At 43.0% G+C, this 17956-nt stretch overlaps 1 protein-coding gene across 1 annotated transcript; it reads right to left on the minus strand.

Annotated features, from left to right (window-relative positions):
- Positions 1-4758: 4758 nt before the first annotated feature.
- On the minus strand, positions 4759-14404 carry uqcc1 (ubiquinol-cytochrome c reductase complex assembly factor 1). The gene is made up of 9 exons (XM_069169688.1): positions 14217-14404; positions 11708-11812; positions 10639-10746; positions 8519-8591; positions 8017-8074; positions 7704-7812; positions 6018-6095; positions 5523-5636; positions 4759-5372 (listed from the first exon to the last, which is right to left on the minus strand). Exons 1-9 carry the CDS (start codon positions 14271-14273, stop codon positions 5238-5240), a joined length of 837 nt encoding a protein of 278 aa, XP_069025789.1. The 5' UTR covers positions 14274-14404; the 3' UTR covers positions 4759-5237.
- Positions 14405-17956: the final 3552 nt, after the last annotated feature.

Below are 17956 nucleotides of genomic sequence, written 5' to 3' on the forward strand. Positions count from 1 at the left end.
TAGTTCGGAGCGGTTTGGAGCAGGAAGTGACCATATTTGGACGAGCTGGGGGAGGAGCCAGCGGTGGATCTGACCGATCTGATTGGAAACCTGACGATACTACGTCCCGCCCACCGATAGCTGTAACCTGACTGCACCACAGGCCTGTCAATCAAACAGACACGCCCCCAAAAACAGGTCTTCTTGAATCTTCTTTTCTAATGAATGAGGGATTATTTTCAGATGGACCTTGTTGACGAATGAACTGATTTGATCTTCTCCCGTTCAACCGTTGGTCAACAGTTTAATCACTGAGCAAAGCTTACGTTAACATTATACACATTTTTCTGTAGCTCCTGTTGAGCATTTTTGTGCTTTAGATACCAAATATAAATACAAGTCACCGTAATGACTCGATGAAGCAGCGATGTTACGTGTTTCCTGTCTGGACAGGAAGCCAAAGATCTGGACTTGTCTCCAGATGGACACGTTGGTTTCCATTGGTTGTGACTGAGGGAGAACGAACAGCTGCAGCTTCATATTTACTGAACAGAATCCAACTCGGCGAGAAAGTCGTGTATTTCTGTAACTCGCTGTAGTTTTCGCGGTGCGTTTAAAGACCGAACGTCCCCAGCCGGTCGTAGCGAACGTCTCCGGCTCGGAGCAGCAGACAGCTCGTCCTCCCACGGCGTCGACACTCTGACAGAACGGCGCCGACGAAGCGAAGTTCGCTGGCAAAGCGAAAGGTCCGAGCTCAGACCGCAGAGTGAGAGACTGGAGCGCCGTCACAAGACAAGTTGTTCTCAGACAAAAGGAAAGGTTGAAATTCAAATGAGAGCACACAATAGACCCCCTGTGGAGACGTCCAGACGTGGAGCTCAGATTTATGGGAATAACTCCTACGGCGAAGCTTCGAGGCACACGAGGCCGGCCGGCCGGATGAAAGTGAATTCATGAGTAATAAATGTCAGACGGCTTTTTGTTCAGTTTTATGATCTCACACAGAAAGACGTCGGGACAAGAACTCAAAGTTCTTCCAGACGAGCTGCGGTCGCTCCATCAAAACCCGACATCGTCCGAATGTCTTGAAACGAACAAACTATCGTAACCTCGTTGTTATTTTAGTGTTGATTGAGAAAAAGTCGATATTATAATTGTTTCGATCGTAGAAAGTTCGTACTGTTTCCGTTTTGACGCAGAATCATTTTACTTTTACAGCCGTGTTTCCGTCAGCTATTCAATCACTATTTATTTATCAATATTGACCATTTATGAAATATTTAACGATTTCAACCATTTAACTGTGATTTAGCTCAACTGTAAATCTGTTACTTTTAGCGAGCATTAAGAATTCACTGAACTATTGACCAATATATTGATTTGTTTTAGCTCACCGTTTTACCGATTACTCTTAGTTATATTTAGCTAAATGTTAGATCTGTTATAGATTTTTTAATCCACAAAAATAATAAATTGAGACAGAACAAGGAAACAAGCAGGTGTTTATGATGCGTTGACAGACTGAGTCATGAGCTGCTTCACGAATACACTTTGTGCTAAAAAATGTCCCCGCAGTGTGAATATGATCAGAATATTAAAAAGCCCGCCAGCTGTCGCGCCGCATAAAAACCTGCACAGGACGATTGTTGCAGCACAGATGCAGAACTCACCTCGCTGATCCTTTAATAGTGCTTTAAAATAATTGATATCTTTGCTGATAAGTTTGTGGATGAAAAAGTTGGAGCGGACTCTCGGTGAGACCGGATCAGGTCCGACAAACAAACGCACTTCTTTCATTTCATTGAAAATACTCCGAATGAAGAGCTGAACTTTCGGCAGCGTGACGCTGCAGCGAGCAGGTGAAGTTTATAACCCGTCAACACGCTGGAGGTGAGGTGGAGTTGGCAGGTGAGCAGCTGAGGAGGCGAAGGCCTGCAGGGAAGGCAGGTAGAGGACAACACCCGCTGAATAAATGTCAGCGCGAACGACTCGTAAAAACTCCTCAGACGTCGGCTGTTATCTAAGTTACGAAGAAAAACTCTACGTGACTAAAACTACAACATATCAGCTGAACATCCAACCAGATGTGAACCTCCGTGACCTCTGACCTTTCTGGAAACATCAGCAAACAACGTCACAACTGGTGAACTGGAGGCTGATAGAAAAGTTTGAGTTTAGAGTTTTACCACAAGAGGGCGCCGTTGATACGGACTCCTCTCGTGTACGCGGTGAATACGAACACATTTGGACAGGGTTAACATCACAGATGTTCATTGGTGATTTTTAAACCGGATGTGATTTTTAACGGACTAAAACAAATAAACGTTGATAATCTCTCAGAAATAATACGGAAAAAGAGAGCTCAGAAGTTTCTGGAGAATTTTCAAGTTTTTAAGTTTTTTTTAAATATCACAGTGATCCGGTGATATTTTTCTGTACATTCATGAAACATAAGAATCAGGAACTGCTGATCAAAATTTCAGCTGCTTTAATTGGCGCCAATTTCGCAAAATGAAAATAAAACAGAAAGAACAGCGCCACCTACCTGGAGCTGACATAAAACAGCCCATTAAAGGACCATTTACATGGCAGGATGTTTAAAACCCACAGGTCTTCATCAGGGCTGTTATCTGCAGGTGGTCGCTCACCCGGAGTTATTTGGGAGGCGGGTTCTCGATCAACGTTCAATCCTATTGGTCAAAGAAAAGTGAAGCATCGTCAATAATGACTTCAAAAATGATGGATTTTAAAAAATGTCTCAGTTACATTAACAGATGAAATCTTTTACAGTATTTTGTTCCAGTAGACACGTGATAAAATTATAGAATGTTTTATATTTGTTTATATTTTGTAAAATTAAAGAAAAGAAAAAGTCACATTTCAAGAAATATTGTGACAACAGATCAGAACATATTTTTTGCCTCATAATTTTGACTTTTTATTGACTTATTTTGACTTTTATTTTAACGTGACAATTTTTTTCAGTCAGGTAATTTCTTCTCCATGTTTTTTACGTTTACGGGCACAATACTGGTCTCGACTTCTTGGTGACCCAGATGTCAGGAAGTGTCTTTGTCTCCTGAGATTCTGGTAATCAGACCCGGTCGTGACACAGTTTAGGTCCTGACGTCCTGCTGGGACAAACGTTTTTAGATCTGGATGCAAACGAGGGACTTTTTATAATGGGCACAAATATCAGATGGATTTTTAATCCGCAGCTTTGATTCAAACTAAAACATTTCATCAGTAACTGGATGGTTTGACTTTAAAATATGTGCATTTTAAAGTAACTTTCAGGCTGTAAATAATATTAAACTGCTGCAGCAAACATAGTTTTAACAGGACTAGATTCTAACAATTAACATATTTGTTGTGTTGCAAAAACATTATGTTGAAACTTTTGACTTGATAAGACAAAATTAAATCGGATAAATCAGATAAAGAGATAAATTGAATTTTAGAATTTTCATAAATGTGAAGATTACGTCGCAAAAGTTCTCCATGAAGTTTGGTGAACGATATTCAGCGTGTTCTCGTTCAGTTTCTCTGACCTGTTATTTCTCCCTCTTTGTGTTTAAGATGATGTAAACGTGTTTTAATCTGATGACCTCTCGGCTCCTCCTGCACAGATCCGATTTAATCCCACCAGGACTCTCCTGCAGATTCACATGTGCTCAGGAACATACGTGTGCAGCAGGACGCGGTGCGACGTCCTAATAATAAATCAGGGCTGCAGAGCGCCTCGGACCCGAGTGATGTTTGAAAGTTATGAACGACTGCGGTGCCACGATGCAGCCGTCTTACATCAGATACGTCGGAGCAGGAAACGCAGCGAGGCCTCTCCGGACCTGAACAGGTGTTCCTGCAAGCTTCACCGTGTTCAGGTACGCAGAGTTCTCCTGTTCTGTTGGGACGTCTGGAGAAAACGAAGAACAATCTGAAAACCATGGAAACCGTCTCATTAAAGACTTGAAGACGTTTCACCTGTTCTGGTTTCATATCTGGGTGAATGTGAGTCCGTCTGAAGAACCTGGTGAAGTCGGAGCTGCAGAGTTTCACTGGGATTCATAATTCACACAATGACGCAGCAGCAAAACAAAACAGGCACCAGATTAAAGATGGAAAAAGATTATTGCTCAGGTTTCACGCTGAAACTGAACTGTTGCCATGTTGGAGCAGGAAGTGACCATATTTGGGGCCTAATATCTAATCAATGCTGGAAAGATGGAGGAAATGTTTGTTATCTCCGAGATAAGATGAAGGTCGGATGTTAAGAGTTTCATGAGTCACATGATTGATTGACCGGACTTGTTTTAAATGTAAAGATACTTCCAGCTTTGTTGTAGTTTTTTTTTTTTATATCAAAGTTCCAAATAAAGATTTTCATCATTACAGCTGTACGAGATCAGCTGTGTGCATTCAAAGACTTCTTTAAATGTGGATTTAAATAAAAGTCACATTAAATCTTTAATTTAATATAAAACTGATCAGCTGAAACTTTCCTGTCAGCAGTTGGTTCAAAGTTTTGAGGGATTTTCCTCCTTCAGCAGGTGAATGCATCGTCGTGGAAACCTCGATCAGCTGGCTGCTGTCAGGCGCATTAAACGGTGGGAGTGTGGCGCCCTCTGCAGGCCGAACAGAAAAACTGCACAAAGCTGCTCAAGTCTCAGAGTCCAGCTTCAAAACAATCAATCAATATCGCAAATACATTTTCAGCTGCAGGTTGTTGCAGAATTTTGTGTTTTTAAGGGTCAAAAATAAAACAGGAACAGAACAATGTTTTATATTCAGAGAAAACTTTATTCACTGACGTTTTTAAAAACAGAAGACGTGCGAGTGTTCGAGGGCTCGGCGTCCTGCTCGGGTCGCAGAGCGTCGCGACCTCTCTGAGGGGGGGGGGGGGGGGGGCAGTGGGTTTAAACACGGAGGAGTAAAAAACATGCTATAAATACAGAGCGGCGTCCGCGGAGACCGAAAGTATAAATACAGAGAGGAGGCGCGACGCTCCGACCCGACGGGAACGCCTGCTGCAGTTTCATCGGCTGGTTGACGGGAAAAAAGAAAATCAGAGTCCATGACTGTCTGTCCTGATTAAAGTGAGGCATCACTGGGAGGAGAAGAAGAGGAGGAGGAGGAGGAGGAGGAGGTGCTTTGGAAACAAGAGAGAAGCTACATCATCAGAGCGCAAATTTCAAATCTTAAATGTCGAGGAGACATTACAGAGACAAAGACGGAGGATGAGGAGGACAGTCTCCGTCTCACAGCCCTGTGTCGTTGTACGTGGGTCGGACCACCTTCAGGATGCTCTGTGCGTTCTCCTCCACCAGAGGGCGCCACTTCACCTCTCCGGTCAGCAGCAGGTCGTCTCCTTCCAGAGCGTCAATGAACTGCATCTGGAGACAGGAGGACGTCCACAGTTACAGTCAGAGACACTATTTTAATATATGTAGGTATAAATAATTTGTTGTTTTTTTACTTTTCTGCTGCACGCTGTGAGACGTCCACAACAAACACACACAAGCTGCACGTGGAAGCGAACACACCTGTTTGCGTACGTACTCCACCATCAGCTCCAGCTGTCGGGGGTCTTCACACTGACGGTTGAACAGGTTCCTCCACAGAGCTGCAGCCAGCACGCAGTCATCTGACAGGATGCCCTACACACACACACACACACACACACACACACACACACACACACACACACACGTTTATTTCTGCTGTAAAACGTGGAGGTTTGTGGGGACCGACTCTGCTGGAGCCTCTAGTGGACACTGGAGGAACAGCAGGTTTTTGTTGCTCGAATTTAACACATAAGCAGAAAATTAAATGTTTAACATTAATTTTATACAAATAACATCCAGGTTCTTTATATGATGTTTACAGTTCAATTCAACACTTCATTTACTTCTGTAGATATTTAAAGCAAATCTTCAGTTTTCAGAAAGATAGAAATGATTTTCTTGTGGATCCAAACATTTTAAATGTTCTAATTCTCCAGAGTACATCATCTTTTTCATCATATTTTCGTGTCTCACCTCGTCGTATCCGAATATGGCCGCGTAGAACGTCTCCGTCATCATTTTCAGGGCCTCCTTCCTGTGGGTGGCGTCGATCTGCAGCGAACACAGAAAACCAACGTGAAGAACAGCAGAGACACGCCAGGAAAAGTCACAATATTTACACGTTTTACAACATTTAACGGACCGAACAGATGAAGATTCACATAAAGACATTTTAATTTCAATATTTTGTAGTTACAAATAAAATGGAGGAGATTTGGAGTTTATCTAAAAGCTCTGATGAGGCTGAAGACAGCTGTTGTTCAGACAGATCGGCTAAACTAAATGTGGGTGAATAAAATGAACAGAAATAACAAGACATCAAAGTAAACGTCCGTCTGTCGTGAAGCTCGTCAGTAACGCTCACAACAGATTTATTCGTGTTGGCGGAGAAACTTCAGCACATAAATGCTTTTCATGCTGCGTTGTGACCTTTTTACTTTTCTTTCATTAAGTGACTGTAAAACATGCCGCCTCACCACATTTACATTCTTTGTCACAATCCTTTAAAAATCAAACTTTGTAAGAAAAGCAAACACACGTAACTGCAGTTTGTTTTCCCCTCCGCGAGCTCGCAGAGTTAAATCCAGTACGATCTCCATTACGGCGGGACGGAGTCTCTCTGAAGGCTCCGTGCGAGCCGAGCCCAGATTTAAGTGTGTGATGTCAATGAGCGACACTTCCTGGAGCTGCTCCACTGACCGAGAATAGAGGGCCGGCTCTGTAGCCACGGCGACCGCAGCCAGCCGCGCTCTCCCGGGGATTCGCCTGCACTTCCTGCTGGTTCGCACAATTATGCTGATGTAAAACTTTAAATAAACAAAAAAACCTGCGTCCTACGTCGCAGCGCAGTGACGCGGTAAAACTTAACGCACTGTTGCATCAGCTCAAAGCGGAAATGTTGCTTAAAATAATGAATATTTATTTAACAGAATGACATTTACTTTGGAAGCTGGTGGTTTTATTTTTGCGGGGTCACAGAACCACTTATGAGGAAACTGAGCTGCTGTGGAAAATACTGCTGCTGTCAAACAGCACGTTAAAAAAAAACACACGGCGTAATCGGACTCTAACGGCTCTGAATTAATGATATTAAACAATCTGTTGGTCTCCACGTTGTTCTTATTTTCTGCATTTTATACTCAAACGTCCGACCGGTTTTTACTTTTCATTCTTGGTTCTCGAACCCAAATGATGTCGCTGTCGCAGTTTGATAAGTTTTGCAAACATTTTCTGTTTCCAGCCGTTAAATTAAAATGATTTTCTACTTTTCTCTTCTTTTTTAAAAACCCTGTAACTGAATATCTTTTACAGTTAGTCAGAAAAAACAAGACGTGATCTGAGAATATATGAAGGGTGCTTTTCAGAAAGTCTGCAGCAAATCTGATGTTTCTTTGGGCCCACTGCTTCAAAAACAGCCATGATGACGTCATGGAAATCACTGCATGGGCTCAGAAACGCTCGGCTGTAAGCAGACTGTGTTCCCCCAAAAAATCAGACGTTTCTCAGCCCTCAGACGGCACTGCTTTAAAGACACCGTGTTTCTGATGTGGAAATCACTGCATGGGCTCAGGAACAATCGGCTGATGACACACACACACACACACACACACACACACACACACACACACACACACACACACACACACACACACGACCCACCCCCATGATTTTGCTCCTCTGCTCGACGTCCTCCCACATCGAGTGGACGATGTAGCGGCACATGTACTTCCCTTCTCTGCCCTCCTGACGCATCCGGACCAAACACATCCTGACAGGCCGACCACAAAGAACGATTAGAGACGGTCGCCATGGCAACACGTGCACTTACAGTACCGCCAGTTTGTCATCGAGAATGCTATCGGATGTTTTAAAAACCACCAGTTTGACCACATTAAAGTGAATATTTATGCAGCAACGTGCTATAAAGCAGGTGTTCCTAATAAAGTGCTCGCTGAGTGTTTCTGTAACTCACCACACGTGAAGCTGAGCGACCAGGAACCAGGAGTTGAGGGTGTCGGGGAGGGAGCACTCTGAAACAAACAGATGTTAGTCCTGCTGTCACTCAAACGACTCATCGATTTTACAAGTAAATATTCTGATTGAGTCTGTTTTTTCATTCATTCCTCAAAAATATGAATTTATTTCTACTATTTACTGACATTCAAAAGAAAACACTTCCTCTTATATTTCTCACTTCTTTAACAATCTGAACAGAAGCTGAATGACAAATCAATATTATACCGATATCGTGATATGATTTTGAATATATTAATATCCTGATATGGTGGTTGTGTTTTAAAAAGCTGCATGCCAGTAAAGTGAGTTCATTTTATCAACCTACACATCTGTTCAATTACTGGTCTTTACCCACGCAGTCATTATATCCACTTTAATGATGATTATTCATATTTGGAAACTCAACGATCCAATCAGAGGCAGGACACGTGAGGCGGCCATCTTTGTAGTTTACTTACTCTCAAAGAACTCGTCGTAGTTGACTCTCTCTACACAACACGTGTACATACGCAACGCAGCAATCTTGATTTTCTGTCAAGACAAAACACAAAAAGGGAAAAAAATCAGTACCATATTTAATATATCCTGCAGCTAATAAACCATATTTTATTCTGAAGGTTTGGAGCCGAGCGGCCTAATTTATATTTCTCTCGTCTCCTTATTCTTAAATTCTGTTAAATCCAAACCGTAACGACAAAAAGATCATAATGTGTTTTATGTACAACACAGTGATGTTAAAGTCTCATCTATGAAGAACGTCTCCTCTAACAAAATTATCATACGACAGAGTCGTGTTTAAATGACATTTCATTGCACATTTTGAAGTGTGAATTTTCTGTTTCTGTTTTCACTTCAGCGACCGCTGAAAGAAAACAAGCAAACAGAAGGCGACAGAAACATCTGCGGGCGGCGGACATGAGGTCAGCGGAGCTTCGCCGATCCGACGCTCCGCCGACATTCCTCGGCACTCACGGCACCTCTCGGCCTCTCGGCCAAAACCTCCCACATCACCAAACCTCTGCCACGGCTGTAAATGTTTACGCCTTTAACGATGTGCACATTCCTGGAAAACAGACCGACTGCAAGAGGCTGAAACACTGGATGGAACCAAGAACACCAAAAACATCACCAGATCCAATAAAGTGATATCTACTTTTCTTCATCAATCATTTTAATTCAATTCATTTATAGAGCTCTAAATCAAATTCATCTCAGGGAACTTAAAAACCAACCGTTCCCTCATGAGAAGCATTTAGAGACGAAAAACTGTCTTCACGGGAAGAAACCTTCAACAGAACCAGACTCGGGTGTCAAACATACCGTTACCATGGAGACACTCAATGGTGTCAAAAACAGCTCTGAGTTCTAGCAGGACAACTGGAGGTAACAGTCGGACCGGGCAGGACGGGTCTGAACCAATCAGCAGCCAGCAGTGACGTTATGAATCCTCCAGTTCAGATTCTGTCCGTCACCATCTTTGTTAGTTCGGAGCGGTTTGGAGCAGGAAGTGACCATATTTGGACGAGCTGGGGGAGGAGCCAGCGGTGAATCTGACCGATCTGATTGGAAACCTGACGATACTACGTCCCGCCCACCGATAGCTGTAACCTGACTGCACCACAGGCCTGTCAATCAAACAGACACGCCCCCAGCTGGGAGTCAAACAGTGAATGTGACAGTATGTGATAAGTGGTGTGTGTGTGTGTGTGTGTGTGTGTGTGTGTGTGTGTGTGTGTGTGTGTTTCCGTGCTGTGGGGAATATTCCTGGCTGACAAACTTAAATTTGTTTAAATTATGACAAACCATAATTTAAACCCCCTGCTGGGAGGACGCGGCTCTTCTGTCCCGCTCTGACTCTGGAGTCGTGTTAAACATCCGTCACACACACACACACACACACACACACACACACACACACACACACACACACACACAGTCTCCTGTCACTCACCCAGCAGGTTAAATAGAGGATCAGCTGTTGTGTTGTTGTGTTGTTTACTGCAAACAGCAGCGTGTTTACTTCACTGCACCGAGAGCAGCTTTAACTATTAAACGTTCATCATGACCACCATCGAATGTTGCGTAATCACTGATCATAAAAACAATCAGCGTTAGTTTCTTCTCATCCCTCATTGAAGATTTTGAAAGTATGTTTGTGATCGTTGTCTTTTTGTTTGTCTGTTGTGGCTCCGCATCATGTGGTGTAAACGCTGCATCGTCATTGGCTGAGGAAGAGTGGAAGCGCTTGTTTCGATCAGACTTGGTTTTAGAGCTTAAACGAGAATCAGATTCAGGTTTAGTTTAGAAGCTAAAGGATGTAATATGTCAACGAGTGTCCTCACAAAGATAGAAAGTACGAGAAAGTGAGTCAGTTGAACATTTTTTAGGTGCTTTTTTAAAAAAAATATTAAATCAGGTGATTTCTGTGTTTTTTTTAAAAACATTTACATCAATTTTTTTTTTTATCAAAAACAACACAATAATATTAATAAATCATGATTTCATACTGTTGCACCTCTACTGTCGACTTCATCAGGGACTAAACTCCCTTTTTTCTGTATTTTACTCCGTCACTCACCCATTTGTTGTATTTGAGCGGCCCCGTGAAGCCCATGGCCTCGATGAGCTTGGTGAAGGCCCCGACCTCCTCCTCCGAGTGCTGAGGCGTCTCCTTCACATTACAGAACTGGAAGAAGAAGAAGCAGCGAGAAGGTGAGGAAGGTGAGGAAGGGAGGAAGGAAGGAGGGAAGGAAGGAAGGAAGAAAAAGAAAACAGAAACTGTTCCTTTTTCCCACCTGTTTTCTCCTCATTAAACGAACCGGTGAGTTTCAGTGACGACACACACCTGCCCGTCGTGGCCTTTCCAGACCGAGCAGCTGCTCGCTAAATTAATGAGCTGCTCGTCGTCTTCGTGCTTTGACAGTTTTATTAGTGCCACGGCGACCCGGTTACCCTTCATCAGGACCGGCAGATGTTTGGCTTTAAATCACCGCAGCATCACGCGTGAAGTTAAATAAGTGAACCGGCTGAGTGACTCAACAGAGCAGCAGAGTGGCACGAATACAATTTTATTAGTCAAATTAAATCCACTGATTATTATCACACTAAATGTTGTTGAAAATTTTAATTGACTAAAAATATAAGAGCCGATAACACGGTGTGAAGGTCGGACATCGTTCTGTAGATCTGCTGCAGTACCTGGCTGCGCCACCAGGTGGAGCCTCGTGTTTACTGGCCTTCTGAACTGTAAGCTGTGATAAAAAAAACCTCGTAACAAATTTATCTCGTAATTTTTACTCACTTTTCCAAACACCGCTAAACATTCGCTCTGATTGTAATTTGCCCGTCGCCATTTTTTTTTCTTTCTGAAGTTAGAAGTGACCATATTTGGACAATCTGGGGAGGAGCTAGGGGCAGATCTGACTGACAGCCTGAGGACATTATGCCTATAGAGAAAAACGGATTACACCACAGGCCTGTCAATCAAACCAGACACACCTCCAAACATGTCAGTGTTTGAGGCAGAATATCTGATTAATGCTTACAGCCCCTAGTGGCCCTAAGTGGTACTGCACTCTAAAGGACTGGACTCACTTTTCAGACCCGGAGACTACAAACATTTCTGTGATGTCATGATGTCATGTTACCTGTGACGTGACGTGCAGTGTCCGACATGGCGTTAATAAGGGGGCGGAGACTCTGGCCTGTCTACAGACAGCGAAAGCTTTGAAACCGACTTCTTGATCCAAAGTCTGTGATGAAGGAAGACAAAAAGAGAGTTTAGTCAAATATAATGAATTATAAATAATGAGCTTCATACTTTATGTGGCAGGTATCACTTCTGAAAGGCAGAGAATTAAAACAGAAGTGTGTATTATTGTCAGCTGAGTTTCCATCCGACCAACAGGAGGACCATCAGGTGCCAGAGGACCAATTAAAAGTTCACTAATAATTATTTATATGAAAATAAATCAAGTCAACAACATCTCCCACTGAACCTGGAGGGAACAAACATCAGTCAGTTTTTATTCTTGTTTATGAAACTAAACCGAACAATTTTTTTAGTTTTGGGTTGTTCAGACAAAAAACAAACATTTTGGGACATTTTCTGGGAGAATTATTCACCAATTATCAGATAAAAATAACCAAAGATAAATAAAGATTGAACCTCCGGTGAAGTGAGAGAAACTGTTTGGTCAAGTTCACCTCCAGCAACTAACCAACCAACCAACCAACTCACTACTCAACCAACCAACCAACTCACTACTCAACCAACCAACCAACCAACCAACCAACCAACTTCTCCAGTGCATTCAACACCATCCAACCACTGCTGCTGAGTGAGAAGCTGCGGGTGGTGGGGGTGGAGGGGGGGTGGACACGTCCACCGTCTCCTGGATCAATGACTACCTGACAGGCAGACCACAGTTTGTCCGTCTGGGCAGTGTGCTGTCTGATACGGTGGTCAGTGGTACTGGAGCTCCTCAGGGAACTGTTCTGTCTCCTTCCTGTTCACCTTCTACACAACTGACTTCCAGAACAACTCAGAGTCAAGACATCTGCAGAAGTTCTCTGATGACTCTGCAGTGGTCGGATGTATAAGGGATGGACGGGAGGAGGAGTCAGTGGACGGTGTATAAGGGATGGACGGGAGGAGGAGTCAGTGGACGGTGAATAAGGGATGGACAGGAGGAGGAGTCAGTGGACGGTGTATAAGGGATGGACGGGAGGAGGAGTCAGTGGACGGTGTATAAGGGATGGACAGGAGGAGGAGTACAGGGCAGTAGTGGAGGACTTTGTGGAGTGGGCTGGTAGAAATCATCTGCTCCTGAACGTGGCCAAGACCAGAGAGATGGTGGTCGACTTCAGGAGGAAGACGACGGCTCCACAACCGCTGAGAGTTCTGGGAGAGGAGGTGGACCTGGTACAAGTACCTGGTGTCTCCATGACAACAGACTGAACTGGAAGACCAACATCAACGCTGTCTACAAGAAGGGGATGAGTCGACTCTTTTTCTTGAGGAAGCTTCGATCCTTCAATGTGTGCAGCGAGATGTTGGAGATGTTCTACCATCTGTTGTGGCCAGTGCATTGTACTTCGCTGGGGTCTGCTGGGGGAGCAGCATTGGAGCCGGAGACACCAACAGACTTAACAAACTGGTGAAGAAGGCCGGCTCCATCATCGGCTACAAACTAGATAGTCTGGAAAAGGTGGTGGAGAGGAGGACGCTGAGGAAACTATTATCCATATTGGATAATCCTGACCACCCTCTCCACCTGCTGCAGGGACAGAGGAGGACGTTCTCCAAAAGATTCCTCCAGCTGCTGTCACAAGGACAGATACAGGAGATCATTCCTGATACAGGAGATCATTCCAGATACAGGAGATCATTCCAGATACAGGAGATCGTTCCTGATACAGGAGATCATTCCAGATACAGGAGATCGTTCCAGATACAGGAGATCGTTCCAGATACAGGAGATCGTTCCAGATACAGGAGATCGTTCCAGATACAGGAGATCGTTCCAGATACAGGAGATCGTTCCTGCCGACCGCAATAAGACTGTACAATAACTCACCTCTGGCTAAATCCATCACATAACAATAAAACTGTTGACTGTGTTTCTTGGTTTGTTTGCATATAATATATATAGATATATACTGTACTGTATATACTGTACATTTTATATTTTTTACTGCTATTTTATTTTATTGCTTTTCTATTATTCTATTCTATTCTATTATTTTATTCTATTATTATCTTATTGCTTCTGTATGCTGCTGTAGCGAAAAAAAAATTCCCCTCGGGGATTAATAAAGTAAATACCTACCTACCTAACTAATCAACCAACCACTCAACTAACCAACCAACCAACCAACTAACTACTCAACCAACTAACTACTCAACCAACCAACTACTCAACCAACTAACCAACTACTCAACCAACTAACCAACTACTCAACCAACCAACCAGGTAACTAATCCTGTTAACCAGGTAACTCGGTGACTAAACACAGAACTAACCCCTCGTGGGCTCCGTGTTTCCACGTCGCTCCGTTTCTGCGTCATCGGTCTGATTTCACACTTTAATGCTGCTCAGACCTGTTAGCCTGCTGAGCTAAGCTAAGCTAAGCTAAGCTAAGCGACGTTGTCACCTTCCCGGCCGCATTCACGAGGCTCCTGGCGGCGAACAGCAGCGGCCGCCGATACATGACGAAGTCCCGGTGGTTCAGGACCGAGGAGCAGGCTGCCACTGCACTGCGGCTCCCGACGACGAAACCTTCAGGTTCGGTAACACCAGTCCACCTCCTCCTCCTCAGCAATGTCAACGGAATCTGTCCGGCATCGAATCCTGTCCGGGCACAACACGGCGGACTGAAGAAAAGGTTCCGCTGGGACACCGCGTCTTTTACTTTGACTTGACTACTACGTTTCTTTTTACTTTACAAAGCTGTTAAAAACATTTTAACCAACTGACAAAGTCTTAAAATAAAAGTTCCCTGAAATTAAATAATTTATTAAATAATTTAATTCAAGCTGCTTGCTTAAAATGAGAAACACAAAATCTAAGTTTACAGGTAAAATTTGATCATTTTAAGCTGATTTAAAAAAAAAAAATCTCACAATGAGATGAGAAAAACTATCTCATGCTACTTTTAAATGTATTAAAATTAGCATATAAATCCTAATCAATGGAGATTTGAGATGCAGTCCACAAAATGGTTGTTCCAAGTGATACATTTCTGAAAACAAACATCTTAAATGATTTATGAAAAATCTGTTGCCAAGAGTTTTTTACACGAATCCTTTTTAACTATTAATTTTAGTCTGACTGAAAAAAACCAGAAATTGGCTGCATGAAATGGAAATTTTACTGACTGCATTAAAGAATTCCATCAGATGATGCAACACATCCCTAAATCTGTAAAAGCAGCTTCATATAAACAATCAACTTTCTGAAGTTCAAGTTAAAGATGATTAAAACTTGAATATAACTCATTCAAACAGATTGAAAACCTCAGTCAGATCTAAAGTCTAAAATCAGTCATCGTATCGGCATCACGACACGCTCAGAGAAGGAAGTTCAGAAGAAAGACAAACAGGAATCCTCAGAAGAGACGACGGAGGTCAACGGAGAAGCAAAAGGAAAGTGGAAAAGGGAAAACTGGGAGGTCGAGTGGAGTTTTGTGGGCCCGCCGCCGTCGGAGCGTTCGCGTCACAGGAAATGAAATCAGCAGCGTCAGATCGATGCCGAACGTGAACTCTTACAATAACACGGTGGCGGTGAATTATGGGACGCGACTGAGCGGCTAACGTCTGGTCGCTGCTGTTTCCTCACACATCACACACATGTGTGACCTTGATCTGGCGGTGAACAACCCTCCCAGGAAGTCACCAGAAACCTCCTCAGTCTGCCGGGTTCAGACGTTAAATGTGCCAACTGGATCAAATTACATCTGCTGAAGAGTTTATTTCTTCATGAAGCTCCTTCGCTTGGTCACGTGGCGGGAAAACACATGTATGTGGAAATCTGTGCTGACAGATTAATAAAACAGTTAATGGACTGATACCCGCGTCCACAGATCAAAACAGATTCATAAATTGAGAGAACAGATTAATAAATTGAGAGAACAGATTAATAAATTGAGAGAACAGATTCATAAATTGAGAGAACAGATTAATAAATTGAGAGAACAGATTAATAAATTGAGAGAACAGATTAATAAATTGAGAGAACAGATTCATAAATTGAGAGAACAGATTAATAAATTGAGAGAACAGATTAATAAATTGAGAGAACAGATTCATAAATTGATGGAACAGATTAATAAACTGAGGGAACAGATTAATAAATTGAGAGAACAGATTAATAAATTGAGAGAACAGATTCATAAATTGAGAGAACAGATTAATAAACTGAGGGAACAGATTAATAAACTGAGAGAACAGATTAATAAACTGAGGGAACAGATTAATAAACTGAGAGAACAGATTAATAAACTGAGGGAACAGATTAATAAACTGAGAGAACAGATTCATAAATTGAGAGAACAGATTAATAAATTGATGGAACAGATTAATAAACTGAGAGAACAGATTAATAAACTGCATTCATCATTGTCTTTCTTTTTAAATATGTCTGTGTTTTGTGCGTGTGCATATCTAATTGTCTGGTCTGTGTGTGCGGCGTGTGCGTTTATGCATGTGTATGTTTTTGTATTAATAAAGAGTGATAAATGGCGGCTCAGAGGAAGCGTTGGATTCCTGCTTGGCTCCTGTTCCTGTGAGAAACCTCGCAAAAGAAAGCACACATAAATAATGGCTGCCAGCGCGCCATCCTGCCCGCAATAATACACTCTGTGTGTGTGTGTGTATGTGTGTGTGTGTGTGTGTGTGTGTGTGTGTGTGTGTGTGTGTGTGTGTGTGTTGGTCCACTGTATCCCACAAGAGGAAAAAGTCCAAAAAAAGGTCAGCATGTATTTTTACTCACACTCAGTCCTGTTTCCAGGCCTTCAGAGGACATTTCATTGATTTACATTCATTTCCTGATGAAAACTTGGCTAATAAAACTAACTTTACCTTCACCTCAACCTAAACTTAAACATAAACATAAACATAAACTTTAGCTAACCTTAATGAAAATCAAACTAAACTAAGATTAAATTAATCTGATCCTACTTTAATTTAACCCAACCTCAACCAATGGGTGAGTAGCTGTCTGGCATGAACCTGGTCTGGTCTTTTCTTTTATCTTCTCTCCCAAACATCAACCATCAGTGATGTCATCAACCATCAGTGATGTCATCAACCATCAGTGATGTCATCGTTGGTTTGTGAACGTTATGAATCCTCCAGTTCAGATTCTGTCCGTCACCATCTTGTTAGTTCGGAGCGGTTTGGAGCAGGAAGTGACCATATTTGGACGAGCTGGGGGAGGAGCCAGCGGTGGATCTGACCGATCTGATTGGAAACCTGACGATACTACGTCCCGCCCACCGATAGCTGTAACCTGACTGCACCACAGGCCTGTCAATCAAACAGACACGCCCCCAAAAACAGGTCTTCTTGAATCTTCTTTTCTAATGAATGAGGGATTATTTTCAGATGGACCTCCAGAAAACTAATAAGAAGGAGTGACTTTAGCTAACAACACCGAGATAACTGATGGACACATTTTATTCACTTTGGATTTGATGAGAGAAGTTGAATGGGAGTCTATGGAGCCGGAGGCTTTTTGGAGCCGACCTCTAGTGGCACTCGCTGGTATTGCAGCTGAAGACACTTCTGGATCAGAACCATTTTACAGACCTGAAGCTACAAACTCTTTTATAAACATCAGAAGTGAGTTTAACTTCCTCACCTCTTGTGATTTCTGCCACCTCGGCACTTATTGCTTCGTACAGGTGGGAAATGCAGAACTTCGTCAACTTCTTGGCGAGATTGGCGACTTTGAGGCTGCTGGTTGTTTCATGTGACCTGACCTCACATGTTTAAACTCACAACTACTGCGCTGAAAAGATGCAACTTAACATGTCAGTGTGGAGGCGAGGAGAGTGTGTATGTGTGTGTGTGTGTGTGTGTGTGTGTGTGTGTGTGTGTGTGTGTGTGTGTGTGTGACGGCCAAGCAGCTCTCCTGCTGAGACAGCCCGACTTCCTGAGCTTTTTAAATGGTGGGGCTAAAACAACAACACAAATGACACGTTTAAGCTTTGGGTTATGCTAACACTCCACCCCACTCTCTCTTTCTGTTTCTCTTATACCCCCCCCCCTCCCCTCCCACCCCTATCCTTGGTCGCTGGCTCTTCCTTCCTCCAGCCCCCCTGGCTAATGTTACCGCTAACACCTCCTGACGCAGGACCGGGTACCAGCCTGCTGTACAAACTGATGATCTAAC

Source organism: Embiotoca jacksoni, unplaced genomic scaffold, assembly GCF_022577435.1.
Source record: "Embiotoca jacksoni isolate LCO1_2020_lvr unplaced genomic scaffold, fEmbJac1.0.p SCAF_46, whole genome shotgun sequence".
Taxonomy (NCBI): domain Eukaryota; kingdom Metazoa; phylum Chordata; class Actinopteri; family Embiotocidae; genus Embiotoca; species Embiotoca jacksoni.

Excerpts from the sequence above, each read along its gene's own strand:
- uqcc1 (XM_069169688.1), bottom strand. The coding sequence starts at position 14,273 with ATGTATCGGCGGCCGCTGCTGTTCGCCGCCAGGAGCCTCGTGAATGCG. Across the intron at positions 11,813-14,216 it reads TCGTGAATGCGGCCGGGAAG|ACTTTGGATCAAGAAGTCGG; the intron begins GTGACAACGTCG and ends CCTTCATCACAG. Across the intron at positions 6,096-7,703 it reads AGAGGAGCAAAATCATGGGG|ATCGACGCCACCCACAGGAA; the intron begins GTGGGTCGTGTG and ends TGTTCGCTGCAG.